The sequence below is a fragment of the Alosa sapidissima genome, chromosome 21, assembly GCF_018492685.1.
Source record: "Alosa sapidissima isolate fAloSap1 chromosome 21, fAloSap1.pri, whole genome shotgun sequence".
NCBI lineage: Eukaryota > Metazoa > Chordata > Actinopteri > Clupeiformes > Clupeidae > Alosa > Alosa sapidissima.
The window spans coordinates 26,244,021-26,264,020 of NC_055977.1; the positions used below are offsets into that span (position 1 = coordinate 26,244,021).

Here is a 20,000-nt window from a genome sequence, read left to right on the forward strand (position 1 = left end):
GCAGTAGAGGTGGGGGATTATATGCAGGTGGTTGATATTCACAGGAGTGGGTGTCGAGCCGAAGTGTAATTTTTTAAACATTTTCAATTTTAATACAAAGCATTTGTTATGAGATGCAAAGACTGTCGTGATTGGGAGCCCAGGAGCCCAGGTGTGAGAAGCACAGTTTCACAACTCTCTCTCTCTCTCTTTCTTGTTCTGTTTCTTTCTTTCTTTTCGTCTCTGTCTCTCTGTCTTTCTCTCTTTCTCTCCCTCCGAGGGAGGTGTGTGGTTAGCTCCCACAGGTGTCTGAGCTCTCCACCTGTCGTGTGAAAGCTCTGGGGGTGATGTGTGACAGTAAGTGTGTGTGTGTGTGTGTGTGTGAGAGAGAGAGAGAGAGAGAGAGACAGAGAGAGAGAGAGAGAGAGAGAGAGAGTGTACGTGGGTGTTGTGCTCTGGGTGGGCTCTGCTCCATTGGTGAGGTTCCCACCCAAGCAAGTGGAGTCTTTGTGTGTGTGTGTGTGTGTGTGTGTGTGTGTGTGCGTGCGCGTATAATGACAAGAATAAAGGTGCATGTATGAGTGTATAATGATGACAGGAATAAGGGTATGTGTGTGCATGTGCGCGTGTGTGTGTGCTTCTCTGTGTCTGTGTGTTTCTGTGTTTTTGTGCATGTGTGTGTGTGTGTGTTTGTCTGTGTGTGTGTCTGTGTATGTGTGTCTCTGTGTGTGTGAGAGAGAGAAAGAATGAGAAGGTGTGTGTGTGTGTGTGTGTATGTGTGTGTCTCTGTGTTTCTGTGCGTGTGTGTGTGAGAGAGAGAATGAGAAGGTGTGTGTGTGTGTGTGGGTGGAGGTGCCCGCTTTTAGGCCCCCCACGCTGTGCCCGCTGCCTGCGAGTGGAGTGGAGTGGAGTGGGAGTCGTGCCCTCAGGACTGGGCAGCCCGGCGCTGGCACGCAGGGAGGATTTTCCGATCCCCTGCCCGTCTCTCAGATGCTCGTTAATCTGCTGGCGCTATTTATATCCTCCGCCTCCTCCTCCTCTCTCTTTCTTTCACCCTCTCTCCCACTCCTCCATTCTCTGTCTATCCCTCTCTCTTTCTCTCTCCATCCCTTTCTCCTCTCTGTGTCCATCTCCTCTTTCTCTATCCCCAACTCTTCCATTCTCTTTTTCTTTCTCTTTCTCCCTCTATCCCTCTCTCCTCTCTCCATCCACCTCTCTCTGTATCTCCCTTACCTCTATTCTCCCTCTCTTCTTCCTCCATCCATCCACCCATCCCTCCTTTCTCTCCCCCTCCCTCAGGCACTCCTCTCTCTGTTTCTCTCTCTCTCTCTTGCCCCTGACGTCCGCTCTGGGACCGCAGCCCTGGTCTGGCTGGCAGCTCCAATTAGTGAAGCTGCGTCCACTGAGGGACGGGGTTTATCCGGCACTCCCACGTGCCGCCCCAGGGTCCTCCTGAGTCCCACTGCCTCCATGACGCTTCACTAGCCTATACTTCACTAGCCTATACCCTCTCATTGGCTATACCCTCTGATTCTCTATACCCTCTGATCCTCTATACCCTCTGATCCTCTATACCCTCTGATCTTCTATACTCTCCTCTCCAGTATACCCTCTGATCCTCTATACTCTCCTCTCCAGTATACCCTCTGATCCTCTATACTCTCCTCTCCAGTATACCCTCTGATCCTCTATACTCTCCTCTCCAGTATATGTTCTGATTCTCTATCCCCTTTTCTCCACTATACTCTCTGATTGGTTGAACCTCTCCACTCCACTATACCTTCTGATTGGCTAAAACCCTCTTCTCCGTTCTACCCTCTGATTGGCTATATCCTCCGCTCTGTTCTACCCTCTGATTGGCTATATCCTCCGCTCCGTTCTACCCTCTGATTTGCTATATCCTCCGCTCTGTTCTACCCTCTGCTCTGGCCCAGTTCTACCCAGCCCTACTTACCTGAGCTGGAGGAGTCAGCACTGCAGATCAGACCAGATCAGAGCGGAAACTCTCCTCCTCCTCTCCACCCAACACCACCCCCAACCCCCACCCCTTTCCTGCTGCTACCAATGCCCTGGAGGAAAGCATTTCACTAGAGAATAGTGAGAGAAAGATGGAGGGAGAGAGAGAGGGAGAGAAAAAGAGAGAAAGGGGGAGGGGGTGAGAGAGAAGTAACAACAACAGAGTGATGGTGGGAGACAGAGGGAGGGAGAGAGAGAATGAAAGAGAGAGAGAGGGAGGGAGAGAGAGAGGAGTAGATGGAGAGAAAAGTAGAGAGAGCAAGGTAGAGGCAGAAAGGTAGAGAAACACAGAGGTAGGGAGAAAAAGTAAGGGAGAGAGAGAGAAAGAGAGAGAGAGAGAGAAAGAGAGAGTATGAAAGAGAGAGATGGAGAGGGAAAGGCCTTCTGTTGCCCCAGGGCTGCCGCCAGTGCGCTGAGAAAACGCTGATCTGTCACTGAGACCCTGACCTCACTCTGGGCCATTAGTACTACTCACTGCACACCACTGCCACTGCCACTGCGGTTACCACGGAGACCTCACCTCTCGACCCACTCCGTCTGCCAGGGCTGCGAAACGCCACTGCTAACCTTTATAACATGCTCAAATTACTATAGTAACACTGTTATTACATATTATACACAATGACATTAATTATATATATTATATATAGGCCTTTATATATATATAATACATAATAACATCATTTACCTATATACTTATTTATTATATATATAAGTATATAAATAATATATATATAAGTATATAAATAATTATTTGTTATTTACTGCCTCAAACAATAGAATCAGTACCTCTAGTCTATTTTATATTAACAGTACCTACAACCATTACAACCCAGTATTCCCACTTCCTAATGTGATTACTTCAAATGACTTCCAGCTGCAGCTGAAAATGTCCTGTGATAGTGGCAATGCTACTTAGGTTACCTCTCCCCTTAGGCACCTGATCTCACTATCTCATTACCTGATGCCTAAATTCATGGTCTCTATTGTTACTACCTTTTAGTTTTAAAGCTCCTATCCATTAAGCACTATTGTTGCAGCAGTTATTACTTATTAGTGTGTAGGTAATATTTCTACTGTCACAATTATTTCTAGTATTTCTATTTCATCTCTCATCTCCTCTCTGTTATTATAAAGCATTGCTGTCATTGCAAAGAGCACACAAATTTAAACTTTTAATCTGTTAATTATTTGCACAGTAATACCAATATCATTTCAGATGTTATATTGCAGGGTTGGCTGGTGTATTAGCTGTTGTATTTGTGTTGGATGTTGTATTTAGTTTGGTGGGCCTAATTATGTTTTATTCCCAACTGCCTCTGCACAGCTCCAGTGTGCACATTCCACTGTTGGCACACCCTCCTTTCCCACTCTCTTCCCCCTTAGGCCCCCCTGCCCCCCATCTCTCTCCCTCTCTCACACACACACACACACACACACACGCACACGCACACGCAGATACACACACACACACACACACACGCACACGCACACACACACGCACACACACACACGCACACGCACACGCACACGCACACGCACACGCAGATGCACACACACACACACACACGCAGATGCACACACACACACACACACGCAGACGCACACACACACACACACACCTTCCCCATCCCCACAAATTGAGGAGCCTCTCACCCTTCTTTCCTACCCCCTTCAAGCAGACAAGCACCCGTGCGCCTGTGACATCAGTCTCAGGAAGTGAATCTTTAGCGTTGGCTAATTTTCATCGATTGCCTCCAGACAGGCTTAGCAGACGAGACCCATTCCCACACAGTGCCGCTCCTCTCTCTCTCTCTCTCTCTCTCTCTCTCTCGCTCTCTCTCTCTCTATGTCTCTCTTTATGTGTCTCTCTCGCTCTCTCGTCTGAAGGTCTCCCCGCCTGCAGAAAAAGCTCTCCACAATGAACGCAGTCAGCGCTTTTATCTTCTCCCCCACTCGTGCTTATTATCAAATAAATGCGCGGCATAGAGAGATACCCATTGACAGGAGCGCGCATAATGACTGCTGGCTGTGTGAAATGGATTAATAAATAATGGCGGCAGTCTCGGCACAAAACAGCTTTTCCAGTCCCCGCTTGCTCTCGGAAAGAAAGAATGCTCGGCAGAACAATTCCCAGAATGCACGGCGGGGTGTTCTGGACCGCTTCTAATAGAGCAGCACCACGATGAATGCGAAAAACACAGGGGCCCCCCTGGAACGTTCCTGGGGAGTACCGCCAGGACTTTAGAATCAGAACACTCCTTTAAATCTAGAACTGAGGACCCAAAAACAGAGGGTCCCCTGTGAAATTTCATAGAATTTAATGGAATTTAGAATCCAGTCAAGTGCTTGTGTAGATTCCATCACATCCATCAAGTGAATTTTGGTTGGTTTTGAATGTCAAATTGTGCAGTTTTTCCTGATATTCTATTCATATCTCAGCATGCGCTGGCTGTGTGTGCTTGTTGAAGAACTGGGGTAAATAATACAGTTGGAACATTTTGTTCTAGCAAGTCTCAGGAAAACCTGTGAAATAGCAGCAGGCAGACAAACTACATGTAACATTCAAACTGTCAAAGCCATCATGCTCAGTGAAGGTGTTCAAACTGGCCTCACTGTTTGGAGGTGACATGACTACTCTGGGTTATCATTTAAATACCTCAAAATATACTGCTTTTTGCTGCTGTGACAATATTATTCAGTTTTTGCTGTATCCTGTGCTTGTAGATCCAATGCAGAGAATCTGAAGTGGTAATGAATAATACTATGTTTTGCTGTATTCTTGTGTGTTGTATTTATATTGCTTGGCTGTTCAGATCCTCTATCACATTTGCTAACAATATCTGGCAGATGTAAAGAAATGAATGAAAATCACCTCAGACAAAACAATCACAAATTTGATACAGATGAATAGCTGACAACAGTTTATTTTCTCTCCTCCTTCAGAATTAGATACAATTGATTGGTCTAAAAATCAGTTCATTTCTGGCCACACAAAAGCTACATAATATTACCTTTAAACTGGTTTTCAATTCTTTCAGAGTAGATTCACTGCTATGTATAATTTCTTAGTTTTCCATTTAGGTTTTCTTCTCATCTAAGACCTACACAGCAGTAGGCTTAGCAGGGTAATGGCTTGGCTTGTGTGGTTGAGTGGAAAACTACCAGTGGTGTGTGTGTGCGTGTGTGTGTGCGTGTGTGAGTTGTGTGTGTGAGTGGTGTGTGTGTGCGCATGTGTGTGTGCGTGTGTGTGAGGTGTGTGTGTGTAGGTGTGCGTGTGTGTGTGTGTGTGTATGTGTGTGTGTGTGTGTGTGTGTGTGTGTGTGTGTGTGTCTGTGTGTGGTGGGAAGCTCTTTGGCACCTCTGCTCAGTCTGGATTACCAGAGACACTTCATCAAAGAGACTTAAGAGCACGCGCCAGAATTAGGATCAATGGCGGCCCAGGAGCTACCCATCCGAGTAGCCTGCAGGTCGACCTAATAGAGCGCAGGGACCGCTGATGCCGTGACAGATATCCTCAGCGGGTCACTGGCCCTTTTTCTCTTTTTTTGTTCTCTGACTCTTCATCATCTTCTTCTTCTTCTTCTTCACTCTCTTTTAAGCTGAGACTTTGCCATTGGTCTATTTGTTGGTGTTTTTACCATTGATGTTGTTGTTGTTGTTGTTGTTGTTGTTCTTCTTATGGTTGTTTTCAGATCCTAGTGCAGTAGGACCTTGACCACTGACCACATCCTGATTTACTCACCCAGATACTGATTGGTCAAGATTAGAGTAGGTTGTTTGTCAGTAAATCCCTTGGTGACGGAGTTGTTTGCCGAGCTGCATGCTGGCTACTTTAGGCTACGCTACGCTACGCTAGGCTAGGCTGTTGCAGAGGATAAACATGGGCAGGTAGCGTGGGTGTTTTTCGTCGGCTGTGTGGGGGGCAAATCCAATCTACTGGGGCATTAGCGGCCATACGGGTTTCATTGAGTTCTCCGTGGCGTTCCTCACAGTTCACCGTGTGCCCTCTGAACTGTTGGCTACACACGTCCTGCCGCAGTCATCGGCAACGGCGGTGGTTTCACGAGTGGGCGCCTAGCGATGAGGTATTACCCCGCTAAGCCTTGCACCACCGAAGCCCCCCAGAACAGCTGGGCGCTGGTGTTGACATGTTGTTCAAGGGCTTTCTCGATTTGGCAATGTAAGGCTATGTGTGTGTGTGTGTGTGTGTGTGTGTGTGGTGATAGTGGTGGTGAAGGGGAGGTGTTGGAGGAAAAGTAATTGTTTTCTGTCTCTCGTGACAACACCCTGTTGTGGAGCCTTGTGTGTGTTGAGAGCCTATGGCAGCATTCCCCACCAGCATGGCGATACCATCCCAGCCACACACACACACACACACACACACACACATACGCACACACCCTTCCCTTGGTGAAATCCCCAGTGGGCAGCTGCAGTTTTGGGGTGACACCCAGCCGCAGAGAGTCCAGAATTAACCAGGATTAGCTGGAGATTTGCCTGGATTACTCCGACTGGAGTGGGATTATGTTTGATTGCCAGTTTTTTTTTCTTTTTCTTTTTCAGAGGGGTTTGTATGTGGCCAATGGGAGAGAGGGGTTGCAAGAGGAAAGGCTGTTTTTGAGTGAGGGTGTGTGCATGTTTTTGTGTGTGTGTGTGTGTGTGTGTGTGTGTGAGTGTGAGTGAGGGGATGTGCAGTGTCTGCGTGTCTCTATGACTGTGAGGGTGTGTCTATGACTGTGTGTAAGTGTGTGTGTGTGTGTTTATGTGTGTGTTTGACTGTGTGTGTGTGTGTGTGTGTGTGTGTGTGCGTGCGCACAAAAGGACCGTCAGCAAACCACAGGGCTGACCAGTCGCTGACTCAGAGGGGCTGGGAGTCATGGAGTGTCTGGGTCAACCTCAGAGCCACCAAGCCTATTTATATCCTCCGTCTGCACGGACCAATCCCCAGCCCCAGCCTGCTTTCCACATCACAGCAGACACACACACACACACACACACACACACACACACACACACACACACACACACACACAGGCAGACAAACACACATACAAATACACACACAAACACACACACACACACACACACACACACACACACAGGCAGACAAACACACATACAAATACACACACAAACACACACACACACAGACATATAGACAAACACACACACACACACACACACACACACACACACACAGGTAGACACATACACACACACACACACACACACACACACACACACACACACACACACACACACACACACTCACAGGTAGATACACATACACACTCTCTCACACACACACACACACACACAGGTAGACACATACACATTCACACACACAGGTAGACACACTTACACACACAAATGCACGCACACACAAACACATACACACTCACACAAACACACACACACTCACAGGTAGATAAACATACACACTCACACATACACAGGTAGACACATACACACTCACACACACAGGTAGACACACTTACAGACAAACACATAAACACACATGCACGCACACAGACACACACACACACATGCACTAAGAAACACCACACGCACATTCCACTTACCCCCGTCAATCACGACCTGCCAAGCAGTTCCTCTTTCACGCGATCACAGGGTGTGGAGGAAGCGCGAGAGGCAATGGGACGACGGGCTTTAATGTTTAAAGATGTTAAGAGTGAGGTTTCCACATCGCCCGCCAACACCCCCCCAACCCCACACACACACACACACTCACTCGCACACACCCTTTCTTTTTCTTCTAAGTCAAATGTCATAACTCAGACGCAGCGTTTTGTCTGATGTCAAATTTCTCCTTGTTTTTACTTTACCCCCCCTTTCCTCCTTTCCCTTTTTTCTTGTTCTTCTTTTTTTACGAGACACACTTCAGAGTCACAGGCCTAGTTAACAAGCTCATTTACGCAGTTCGGGTCTCGTCAAAGTCGGGGGTGAGTGGGTAAGGGTGTCGGGTGTTGTGTATGTATGTATGTATGTGTGTGTGTGGTGTGTGTGTGTGTGTGTGTGTGTGTGTGTGGTGTCGTGTTTTGGTTGCAGGCGGTGGTGCCATCGTCCTTGTAACAGGCTAATCCCTTTTCCCGCTACGGCGGGAGAGTGTTCGCTGGAGTAGCGTTAGCGTTTGTGTTAGCGCCGCGGCGCTGCACGGCGACAGTGGCGCGGTGACGGCGACGGCGCTTGTCTGGCAGTGGCGTAGTTGAATTGCTAATCACCGTTCCGCAGAGACAGGTAGCTGTGACACCGTGTGACTGCTGATGATTGAGTCTCCCTGGAGTACGGGGATGAGGAGTGTGTGACAGAGAGCCAGATGAAAGGGTGTTTGGAGTTACCTACGGCATCAAACAGCATCTGCTCTCTCTCTCTCTCTCAGACACACACACACACACACACACACACACTCGCACGGCGTGCACACTCTCCCCCTCTTCTGCTCTCTCTCTCTCCTTCCCCCCTCTCTCTCTCTCGCACACACAAACACACACACACACACAGACACACACACACACACACACCAGCACGCTCATTCTCTTTTTCTCTTTTTCCTGCCGTTTACGCAGTCGCCATGGTTACCCTTCGCCGCAGCAGCAGAGCCCCTCTCGACCGAGCGCGAGCTGCCGGGGTGGCATCATTTTGGCGCGTCACCTGACGGATGGGTTCGCCGCTTGGCGTGGCCCGTCTTGTGACACCATCATTCAATTTGGCTTTGATTGAGTCCACACAGAGCCCTCTCAGTGGCGCATCCAAGGAGCCATTTTATCAGTGTGTGGGTGTGTGCGTGTGTGTGTGTGTGTGTGTGTGTGTGTGTGTGTGTGTGTTTGAGTGTTTGTGTATGTGGACCCACACTCATGTAATTTGTAATTTAGTATAACAGCTATTTATTCCCTGGGAAAATGGCGGTGTACTTCATAGGAGCACAAATGAATGCAAACATTTTCCATGACTATCTGATATAAATTCCTCTCAATTTGCCTTTCTCTCACACACAAACACACACATAATCACAAACACACACACAGACAATTATGCATACATACTCTCTCACACATGCTTACGTACAGTACATAATCACAAATGCACACAGCCCTATAAGCAATTACGCTCTCACACTCTCTCTCTCTCTCTCTCTCACACACACACACACACACACTCACTCACAAATACACATACACTCACACATGCACCATCACTCTCTTTCTCTCTCTTTTTCTCAAACACAGACACATACACAGACACACACACACACACACACACACACACACACACACACACACGGGGGGGTGGGGAGGGAACTGAGTGAAATTATCCTGCAGGAGGAGCAGAGGAGAGGCCAACCTCCGAATCCCACACAAACCGCAGCTTGCTGGGGCTTAGCTTCGCTCAGCGGCCCCTGCTGCACACTGTACGTTTGGAGGTAATTGGCTCTCGTCAGAGGCCTGCTTCTCCCTGCGTTGTTTCGAGCGTTAATGGCCCTCCAAATCACACAGGCGAACAATGGACTGAGACCTGCGTGCTGTGTGCTGCCCAATGCATGGGGCATTATGAAATTTGGAGTGCAAGAAACACAAATGGACACATGCACACACACAGTTAAAACACACACATACGCGCGCACGCACATACACACACTCACACATAAACATCCACCCACACAAACATTCACATACATGCACACACAGACATGTAAGCACCTAGCCCCCACCCGCACATGTATAATTACACAAATATATACTCACACACATTCAAATGGGACTGTGTTCCTCGGACACAGTCAAACCCACTTGTACTCACCGACACACACACACACACACACACACACAGACAAACACACACACAAACACAGACATACACACACACAGAGACACCCATTTGAAATGTGACCTCATGAATCCCGGGCATGTGAGAGCTTAGCTGCCTGATGTAGTACAATGGTTTTGCATCTCCACTGTTAGTGTTCCCCATCTGCACGCTTCACGATCACTGAGAATGGGACTGAGAGAGAGGGTGTTAAAAACGGGAGACAAGGAGGAGGTGTCGCTGTGTGTGTGTGTGTGTGTATGTGTGTGTGTGTGTGTGTCAGTGTTTGTGTGGTGGTGGTGTTGGTGTGTGTGTGGGGGGGTGAAGATTTAGAGATGGAGTAAGTGTGTGTCTGTGTGTGTGTGTGTGTGTGTGTGTGTGTGTGTGTGTGTGTATGTGTGTGATAAATAGATAAAGAGACGAGACTTGAAGGAGATGAATGCCACGGGAGAGCTGAGAAAAAACAGAGATGGGGGCAGGGAGCGAGAGAGAGAGAGAGAGGGAGAGAGGGGGGGGAGGGAGGGAGAAGGAAGAGAAGGACCAGGAGGCAGAGAAGAGAGGAGAAGAAAGAGAGGGAGAGAAGGATGAGTAGACCTGGAGAGAAAGAAAGAGAAAGTGAGGAGGATGACTGGAGTCACTTGAGTGTGAGGTTGAGAGAGGGAGTATGAAGCAGAGGTGAGAGGGCCAGATTTACACAAGGAACACAACATACAATGTAGTTCCCTCAGGCACAGACAGAAGTGTGTGTGTGTGGTGTGTGTGTGTGTGTGTGTGTGTGTGTGTGTGTGTGTGTGTGTGTGTGTGTGTGTGTGTATGCAGTCACTTCAGGCAAAAGTGGATGTATGTGAATGTGTATGTGTATGTGTGTGAGTGAAACTGAGAAATAGTAAGAAAAAGAGAGGGAGGAAGGAAGGAAGAAAAACAAAAGAATCATCCAAAGATGACAAAACACACGGTGGTCCAGAGAGATTTGACTAAAGATGGCACATGGTTTTGCTCATTTGCCCACGCTGGCACCCTTGGCTCTCGCCTCTGCCAGGCTCTTGTGTATGTGGGCAAGAGCATGTCCCTCTGGCCTTACTGGTAGAGGCGACGGTTGGCAGTGCCCGGCCCTGGCAGCGGCCGAACATCCTCATGAATTTCCCAGATTAACGCATTCTTGCGTTGGTTGGCATCGCCAACGGCATGGCACTGGTGTGGGCATTTGGAGGGGTAATTACCCCCCTGATCTGCCCCCTTATCTCATGCCCCAGGGTCAAATGATTGGTGCCAGGTTGTTGGGGGCAGATACCCAAGTGTGGTGCCAGGTTGTTTGGGGTAGATAGTCTAGTGTGTGATACCCATCTTACCTCATCGCTCCTGTGTGTGCCAGGTTGTTGAGGGTTGAGAGCTTGTGTGCACTGGATGTGGCATTAGCAGAGATGATTTCCCCCAGACCGCATCGTATTGCCCATTCACCATCCGGGTGACCCACAGTTGGACCCGCGTTGTGCCGGCTTATTGTGGGTAGCGGGCTGGGTAAGCAGGGAAACGTATAGCATCTGAGAGAATGACACCCAATGGCTCCTGGGAAATCCTACTCATCCTTGTTTAGTATTCTATTTATTAGTCTCTTGCAGTCTTGTGCTCTCTCCCTCTCTCTCCTTCTCTCTCTCCCCCTCTTTCCTTCTCTCTCTCTCTCTCTCTCTCTCTCCCTCCCTCTCTGTCTGTATTCCCATGTATATATATAGCTGCCGCTTTCAAATTTATATTTCTTTATTGGCATAACTACACAGGTCTCTCTCTCTTTCTCTCGCCCAGCCACTCACCCCCCCCCCCCCCCGGTTCTCAGATATCGCTCTTTCAAATTCAAATGGTTTTATTGGCATGATTGTATGAGACAGACACTCTACCCTTTTTTTTCAATCTCTCTCTCAATCCCCCTCCCTCTCTCTCTCCCTCTCTCTCTCTCTCTATGTCTCTGTCTCTCTCTCCCTCTCTCCTCCTTTGTCTGGTGCGCGTCCAAGAGGCGGCTGTGCCAGTGTTCACGCCTCTCTTGTTGGTCTCTGGCGCTGGCTGGCTTCTCCTTCGCGGGACCTGCAATCGATACGGGCGTCTGTGATTGGGTTGCCACGTGTGATTCATTTCCGTAACCTTGGTGATGGTTTGATGTGGAGGCTCTGGCAGGCAGCTCTCCCTCTCCCTCCCTCCCTCCCTCTGTCTCTCTCTCTCTCTCCCTCTTTCTCTTCGTCTCTCTCTTTCTCTCCCTCGTGTTCTCCTGTGCTGTAGTATGACTCAGTGAGCGGTACGGTGTGCAGGATTGAGAAAGCAGCCTGCTTACTGTATTGATTGGCTTGGCAACTCACAGGCACATCACTGCTCTCTCTGCTCCAAATCACCTCTGTTCGTGCTCCCTCCCTTCCTCTCCCTCTTTTCTCTCTCTCTCCCTCTTTTCTTTCTCTCTCTCTCTCTCTCCGCATCTTTCTCCACCTCTCTCCCTTTCTCCCCGCTCTCATGGGGGCCTCTTTCTATATCTTCCTCTCTCTACCCCTCTCTCTCTACCTATTGTTTTCCTCTTCGTCTCACTCTCCCACTCCATCTTTTTTTGTCTCCCTCACTCTCTCTCTCCCTCTTTCTACCTGTCTCCCTCTCCCTTGTTCTCTATCTCTCTCTCACTCTGCCTTTTTACTGGTGTAGTTCTCTCTGTGCTGTTTATCAATTCTGACCACATCACCCTGGAGCGCTGGTTATACACAGGTAGTTGCAGACCCCCAAAAATTGAGGTGTGAGGTGTCTGCTAAAGCTTCACATTTGGAGAAGGATAAATGTGTGTTATCGTCAGCCAAGGCAGATGTGGATGCTGGGATGAGCACATTTTTAATGCATGACTTTACATTTCCCCTGTGGATAACATTCTCTCTCTCTCTCTCTCTCTCTCTCTCTCTCTCTCTCCTCATTTGTCTCCCTCCTTCTTTCACTCTGTTTCTCTCTCTTTGCTACCTATTTCACTCTCTCTCTCTTCCTATTACTCTTCATACATCTCTCTCTCTCTCTCTCTTCCTATTACTCTTCATACATCTCTCTCTCTCTCTCTCTCTCTCTCTCTCTCTCTCTCTTTCCTTCTCTCTCCCTCTCCTCCTGCAGAATTCCATCCGGCACAACTTGTCCCTGCACACGCGCTTCATCCGCGTCCAGAACGAGGGGACGGGCAAGAGCTCCTGGTGGATGCTGAACCCTGAGGGCGGCAAGATGGGCAAGGGTCCCCGCCGCCGCGCCGTCTCCATGGACTCCAACGGCACCAAGTACCTCAAGTGCCGCGGGCGGGTCAGCAGGAAGCGTGCGGGCGCAGGGGGGCCTGGAGGAGCGGGGCTGGGGGCCCGGGGCCTCGGCGCGGGGCCCGGCATGCAGGGGTCACCCGAACACGGCAGCCCGGCGGGGAAGGCTGGGAGCCTGGGCGTCGGAGGCGTCGGCGGGGTCATCGGCGGTGGCGGCGGCGAGGAGTTTGACGCCTGGACGGACCTGCACTCGCGCACGAGCTCCTCAGCGTCCACGCTCAGCGGCTGCCTCTCGCCCATCCTGGCGGAGGCGGAGCCGGACGAGCCGGAGGAAGGCGGCGGCGGACTGTCCTGCTCGGCCTCGCCGCGCCTCTACCCGAGTCCCTCCAGCACCCGCTCGCCTGCCCTGGGCACCGGCGGCCACTGCCCGACCGTCGAGCTGCCTCAGCTGGCCGACCTGACGGGCGCCATCAGCCTGGACGAGGGCTACTCACAGGCCTCGCAGCTCAAGCGCGCCGCCGCCGCTGCCGTCGCCAGCGGGTACCCCTACACCAAGGCGGGCGAGACCGCGGTGGCCTACTGCGGGTCCATGTATGGGCAGCCCTCCATGGGCATGCTCCGGCACCACGCGCCCATGCAGACCATCCAGGAGAACAAGCCGGCCACCTTCGGCCGGCCCCTGAGGGGCTACTCGGAGAGCAACGCCTTGGAGAGCCTGCTGGCCGGGGGCCCGCAGTACTGCGGCAAGGACATGGTGGTCGGCCAGCCGGGGGCCGCCGCGGGCCACTCGCTCCTGGCCCAGCAGCCTGGACAGAGCCGCAGCCTGAATCACAGCAGCCAGGGTCACAATCACAGTCACAATCACAATCATAACCCCAGCCACGGGCACGAGCATGCCCTCAATCACCAGGGGCTCCACAACGGCCACGGGTCCGGCCACGAACCGCAGCAGACCCCTGGCGCCGGTCAGCAACAGCAGCAGCAGCAGCACCATCACACTCACACGCACAATCAGGCTCACAGCGGCGGCCTCCCTCACAAACACCACCCGGGCCTGGACTACAGCCACCAGGCCCACAAGCACCACCCGAGCCCCGCGCACGACTACGGTCAGACACACGACCCGGCGGCAGCGGCGGCACAGGGACACAAGCTGACCCCGCAAGGGCACCAGGGGCACGGCATGCACGCCACCGGCCAGCAGTCGGCGCTCTCGCCGCGGCTCAGTGGCGACCTGCTGCAGCCGTACGGCCTGAAGACGGCCAGCCTGTACGGGCCCCCTCCGCCGCGCGGGCCTCACTTGCCCCCCAACCCGGCCGCCGGGGGGGTCATGGACGTACCGCAGGACCCGTGCCGGCTGGCGTCGGCGCTGCACCCCCCGCCACCACCAGCCCTACCCGCCAGCACAACAGCAGGGCATCGCGGACGCTTGGCAAGGATACTACAGTGCCACCCAGCACCTCCATCCACACCCCCATCACCAACACCAACAACAACAACAACAACAACAGCACCAACAACACAGCCAGCATCACCAGCAACAACAGCAGCACTCCTCATCCTCGCAACACGCCGCGTACCACGGCAACCATGCTCACCACGGCAACAACGCCCATCACCACAGCAACAACAACACCTTGGAGATGGAGGCCATGGCTGCTGGCGGTGCTGGCGTCACCGCTGGCGCTAGCCTGGACTGCGACGTGGAGTCCATCTTGCTCCACGACTTCATGGACACGGAGGCCGTGGACTTCAACTTTGACGGCTCGCTGTCTCAGGGCGTGGGCATCGGCATGGGGATCGGCATGGGCATGGGGGCGTTTGCCGGACCCCCCCAGACACACAACAGCCAGAGCTGGGTGCCCGGGTGAACTGGACAGGCAAATCGCCACTGACACTAATGTGATTTAAACATTAAAAAAACAAAATCGCTTGCCCTCAAGGCGTGTCCCTGGGGCGAGGGGTCAATCCTGAGTTGACTGCTTTGGCTATGATTTCTTTTGTTCAGAGAGACATAATGAAGGGACAGAGAGCCATGTTCCTGTGATTCCTGATTCTCAACCCAATTTGCCCTTTTGTCTTTTGTTTCGTGATGTCCTCTGTGGTCTAGTGTCACCCCCAACCCCCCTCCCTCATCCTATCCACACACACACACACAGACACACACACACACACGCACACACAGACACAGACACAGAGTTACTGCCAACTGCTGTCCCTGCGGTTCACGTCCTTTAGTTAGTCCACTATCCATCTCCGAATCCGACACACTCAAGCACTTTACATCATCCATTCAGGTGCAGCAACGGAGAAAATCAGAGTGAAGTCAAAATGTCTGCCGGCCAAAGTTTAATGTATGCAAACGACTTTGTTGTCCTTCCTTTGAAAAAAAGAGCCTTGGTGTTTTTCCCCCTCTCTCTCATCCCTCAAGTCGAGGATCAAACAACTGCATAAATAAGTATCTGGATACATGTGCTGTCATGTTATGTTTCGTATATGGTGATGGTGAGGAGAAGGTGTGTATTTGAGTACATGTGTGTGTGTGTGTGTGTGGAGGGGGGGGGGGGGGGTTGGTGTTTTAAGGGGACATTCCTTCCCTATGAGGTCAGTTTGAGTTCCCCTACTTCCTGCGAGGAGTTAATGTGGTGTCCCCCTATTCAGGACACTCATCCATCAGGTTCACATCAACGGCGCAGCCCATTGAAATTCAACATCCCCTCTTTAATCTCCAAAGTAATGCCACAGCGATGCATCACTATTGCTAATCGAACACGGCGCCTATTGTGTGTGTGTGTGTGTGTGTGTGTGTATGTGTTTTCTTCCTTCACCTCCGGACGCACTGGCTTAATGTGTTTTGGCGAAAGTGATGATTAAAGTCACTCTGTAGCAAATGGGAGGTGGAGGGGGGTTGGGTGAGGAAGAGGATGAGGAGGAGGAGGAAGGTATGAGGGGATAGGAGAGGAGAAATGCTAATATTCCCAGCGAGGCCCCTCTTCTTCTCTCCATAGCAGGGATTTATGTAGCTCTCGTCATAATGAAATAAGGAACGATTGCAGCCTAGCACACATCCTGAGTGGCTCTCTCAACTAACGTCAGCAACCCCCTCACCCCATGCACACACACACACACACACACACACACACACACACACATACACACACAGAAACACACACACAAAGAAACACAGACTCACATAAACAGAAACACACATGCACACGCGTACACTCACACACATACACTCATACAAACACATAAACAGAAACATATGCGCACACACACACACACACACACACACACACACACCTTTGATCTTCCCTTGGGTCCAGTGTCTTTGGCCTACCTTACGTACTGCAAATTGCTCCAGCTTTTAGGGTCTCACCCCTTTGCCCCCAAAAACCCGCCCCAGGATGGCCCACCTATCTCCAGCCGCTCCTGATAGGGGAGGCCCCGGCTTTGAAGGCAGCCTCTGGTGAATGGCCCCCTGATTAACCACAATCAGCAGATTTAGAACAAGCTGCTATCTTCTCTCCACAGGCGCAAGCCCCCTATCAGGACGTCTCATCCGAGAGGCGCTCGCTGTAGAGAGAGGAGAAAAAGTAATTAACCGACCTCACCGCCACTGATGATTTGTGTGTGTGTGTGTGTGTGTGTGTGTGTGTGTGTGTGTGTGTGAAAGAGCGCGAGCACGCAAGTAGTTTCTCATTTGCAGGAAGATATAACACCGAACGCCGTAAGCAAACAGGGGGAGGGGAGGGGAGGGGAGAGGAGAGGAGAGTAGGGGAGGGGAGAGGAGAGGAGAGTAGGGGAGGGGAGGGGAGGGGAAAGATGGCAGAAGTGGTTTTGAATAACTCGGTAAAGCTTGATGTTCACTCAGTTTGAAGGAGGTAAGGGGTTGGGGGAGTGTGTGTGTGTGTGTGTGTGTGTGTGTGTGGGGTGGGGTGTACAAAAAACACCTCCAGTTTCCCTCTGTGTGTATATCAGCCTGGCAAGTCATTTACCTTTTTGTCTCCTGTTGTTGGTGTTGTGTAACAAAGGCATTTATCACGATGCTCTGGTTCTACAGGCAGGTGCTACCAGTGCACTTTTTAAAGAGTAAAACATACGTAGTAACGCTGGCGTGAGTCTATCCAATCAGAAACCATGGTGCTGAGAAAATCCTCCAATGAGAACAACTTAACAAACCACAACTAAAAAACAAAAACACGGGTTCAGAGAGGGTCCACCAATCAGGGTCCTCTATTTTAAACTGAGAATGCTCGTATCCTATCGCAATTCAGGATGCTGGTCTGTGTGTGTAAAGGTGTGTTTTGGGGCGGTGGGCAGGGTTTTATAGTGAGGAGCCAAAAGGCTGAGACAGAGAGGGCTGAAAGAGATTGATGGATTGTTCAGGATGGCGAGACAGAGAGAGTGAGACAGAGGGCAGAAGTAGAGAGAGAGAGAGAGAGAGAGAATGGGAGAGAGAGAGGTGAAGATAAAAAACAACTTGAAAGAGGACAGGATGTGAGACGGAGAGAGATTCTTTTCCCCATCAACACTGCTTTTCTCAGCAAAGCCTGTTTGAATCGGGCCAAATGTCAGGTGCCACTTAGATGATTTGGACTTATCAGATCGTTCTCTCTCTCTCTCCCTCTCTCTCTCCCTCTCTCGATCCCTGTCTTTTCTTTCCATAACCACAGAGGACAACTAGGGCCGTCTTCATCTGATTTCTCTCCTTTTATCCTTCTCTCTCCCCCCTTTTTTTCTTCTACTCCCTCTGCTTTATCAGTAAGGAGTAAAAAAAAAAACAGAAAAGATTCAGCCCACTGTTATCGCCCGCCTGAAACTGTGATTTGATCTTCGGCCCACGTGCGCTTCTGTGTTGAGCTTCTTGTGTGTTCGTAGCGCAGTGATGTGTCTGAAATGACTATGGAAATAAATAAATAAAAAATAAAAAATCATTGAGATCTCTGAGCCCTGGTTATCTAAAGCCTGGTGGAGTAACATACATACATAATATATACAATTTATATTTATTATTGGGTTTAAATGCTGAGTCTGTTGGTGGTCGTTTTGGCCTCGGCTGACTGTTGTCGGGTAACCGTGGCAACGACCACCTTGACGCTATTACATTTTACTTATGTCTTTACTTACATCTGTACAAAAATATGTATTGACAAAAATTGTATAATAATTTTTTGGACAAGCGAATATTGGTTTTAATTTCTTTGATTTTTATTATTTTTGATGATGTATCTGCTCATCTTGTGACTGTAAAATAAAACAACATGAATAAGAATGCTCTCTGTCATATCTTTCATTGTGTATCAGAACCTGGTTCACGGTTCTATTTCTCTCACACTGTCTTTGTGTGTGTGTGTGTGTGTGTGTGTGTGTGTGTGTGTGAGAGAGAGAGAGTGTGTGTGAGTGTGTCAAGGAGTTACAATTCACAAACATGTCAGATAACGTCTGTTGAGTCTGGTTCATTTTGTTGCTGCATTGTCAACATGTCCTTGGCTTTGGCACTGATCACATGTGTTCACTCTTGAATTCTGCCCAGTATGCACTTGGGCATGGGAGGCTCACCATTGTCAGTTCATGTATATATTTATGAATAATCATGAGTGTGTGAGTGAGCGAGTGTGTGTGTGTGTGTGTGTGTGTGCTGGGGGAGGGGGGATTAGGGCAGCGTATGCATGAGGGAGTGATTACATGTATGTAAAAGTGCAAATATGTGAATGTGGGTGTTAGTGTGTTTTTGTTTGCATGTGTGTGTGTGTGTGTGTGTATGTGTGGATGTGTGTGTGTGTGTGTGTTAAGGCTCGTTAACGCCCCTGATGCTGTGTCACATCTGTCCCTGTCCCAGTGGAGACATTCTCACAGAGGGACAGCCTGCATCTGCAGCCTCATTCTGCTCCTATTCCCAAAACACACACACACACACACACACACACACACACACTCACACTCACACTCTCTCACACACACGCACATGCACACACACACACTCACTCTCTCACACACACGCACATGCACGCACACACACTCACTCTCTCACACACGCACTCTCTCACACACACGCACATGCACGCACACACACTCACTCTCTCACACACACACTCACTCACTCACACACACGCACATGCATGCACACACACTCACTCACTCACACACACACTCACACACACACACTCACTCACTCACACACATTTTCTTCCTCTACATCTCGCATCCTATTTCTCACACACTCATGACAGCATACACTCCTACACCTCCTGAGTTATCTGCCTGTATGTGTGAGCCTAGAGAGACATGGAGATGCACACACACACACACAGACACACCCACACACACACACAGACGGAGAGAAATGCTTTCAACATGGTGGCAACTGCTGTGCACCTGGGAAGGAAAGAGGCTGCCTGGTGCCTCCTTCTCCCCACTGTGTTTAACTTCTCACCTCTCACACTAATGACAAACTCCCCACTCGGCATGCACACACATGCACTCACACTTCTAACACACACACACACACTCACACTCTCACTTCTAACACACACTCACACTCTCACTTCTAACACACACACACACTCTCACTTCAAACACGCACACACACACACACACACACACACACACACAAACACACAACACCACACAACACAACACAACACACACACACACACACACACACACACACACACGTGACAAGTGACATTAACAAACTTACATATATAAACAAACTGTAAGAAATAGGAACACCTGTTCATACACACACACTTGCTCAGGTACACACACAGTATATATACAATACACACAATTACAGTTTTACTGCATGCTTGATTACTGTATAAAACACACACACACACACACACACACACACACTAACACTAACACACACACTAACACACACATGTTGCATGCACATATGCAACACGCTTACACTCACAC

At 50.0% G+C, this 20,000-nt stretch overlaps 1 protein-coding gene across 1 annotated transcript in view; it reads left to right on the forward strand.

Annotated features, from left to right (window-relative positions):
- The window catches only part of foxo6b (forkhead box O6 b), a 35,124-nt gene extending 19,511 nt beyond the window's left edge, over nt 1–15,613 (forward strand). The window contains 2 exon segments of the mRNA XM_042076455.1: nt 12,946–14,454; nt 14,456–15,613. Of these exon segments, the coding sequence (XP_041932389.1) occupies nt 12,946–14,454; nt 14,456–14,947 (2,001 nt within the window). The 3' untranslated portion in view covers nt 14,948–15,613.
- The last annotated feature ends 4,387 nt before the right edge of the window (nt 15,614–20,000 follow it).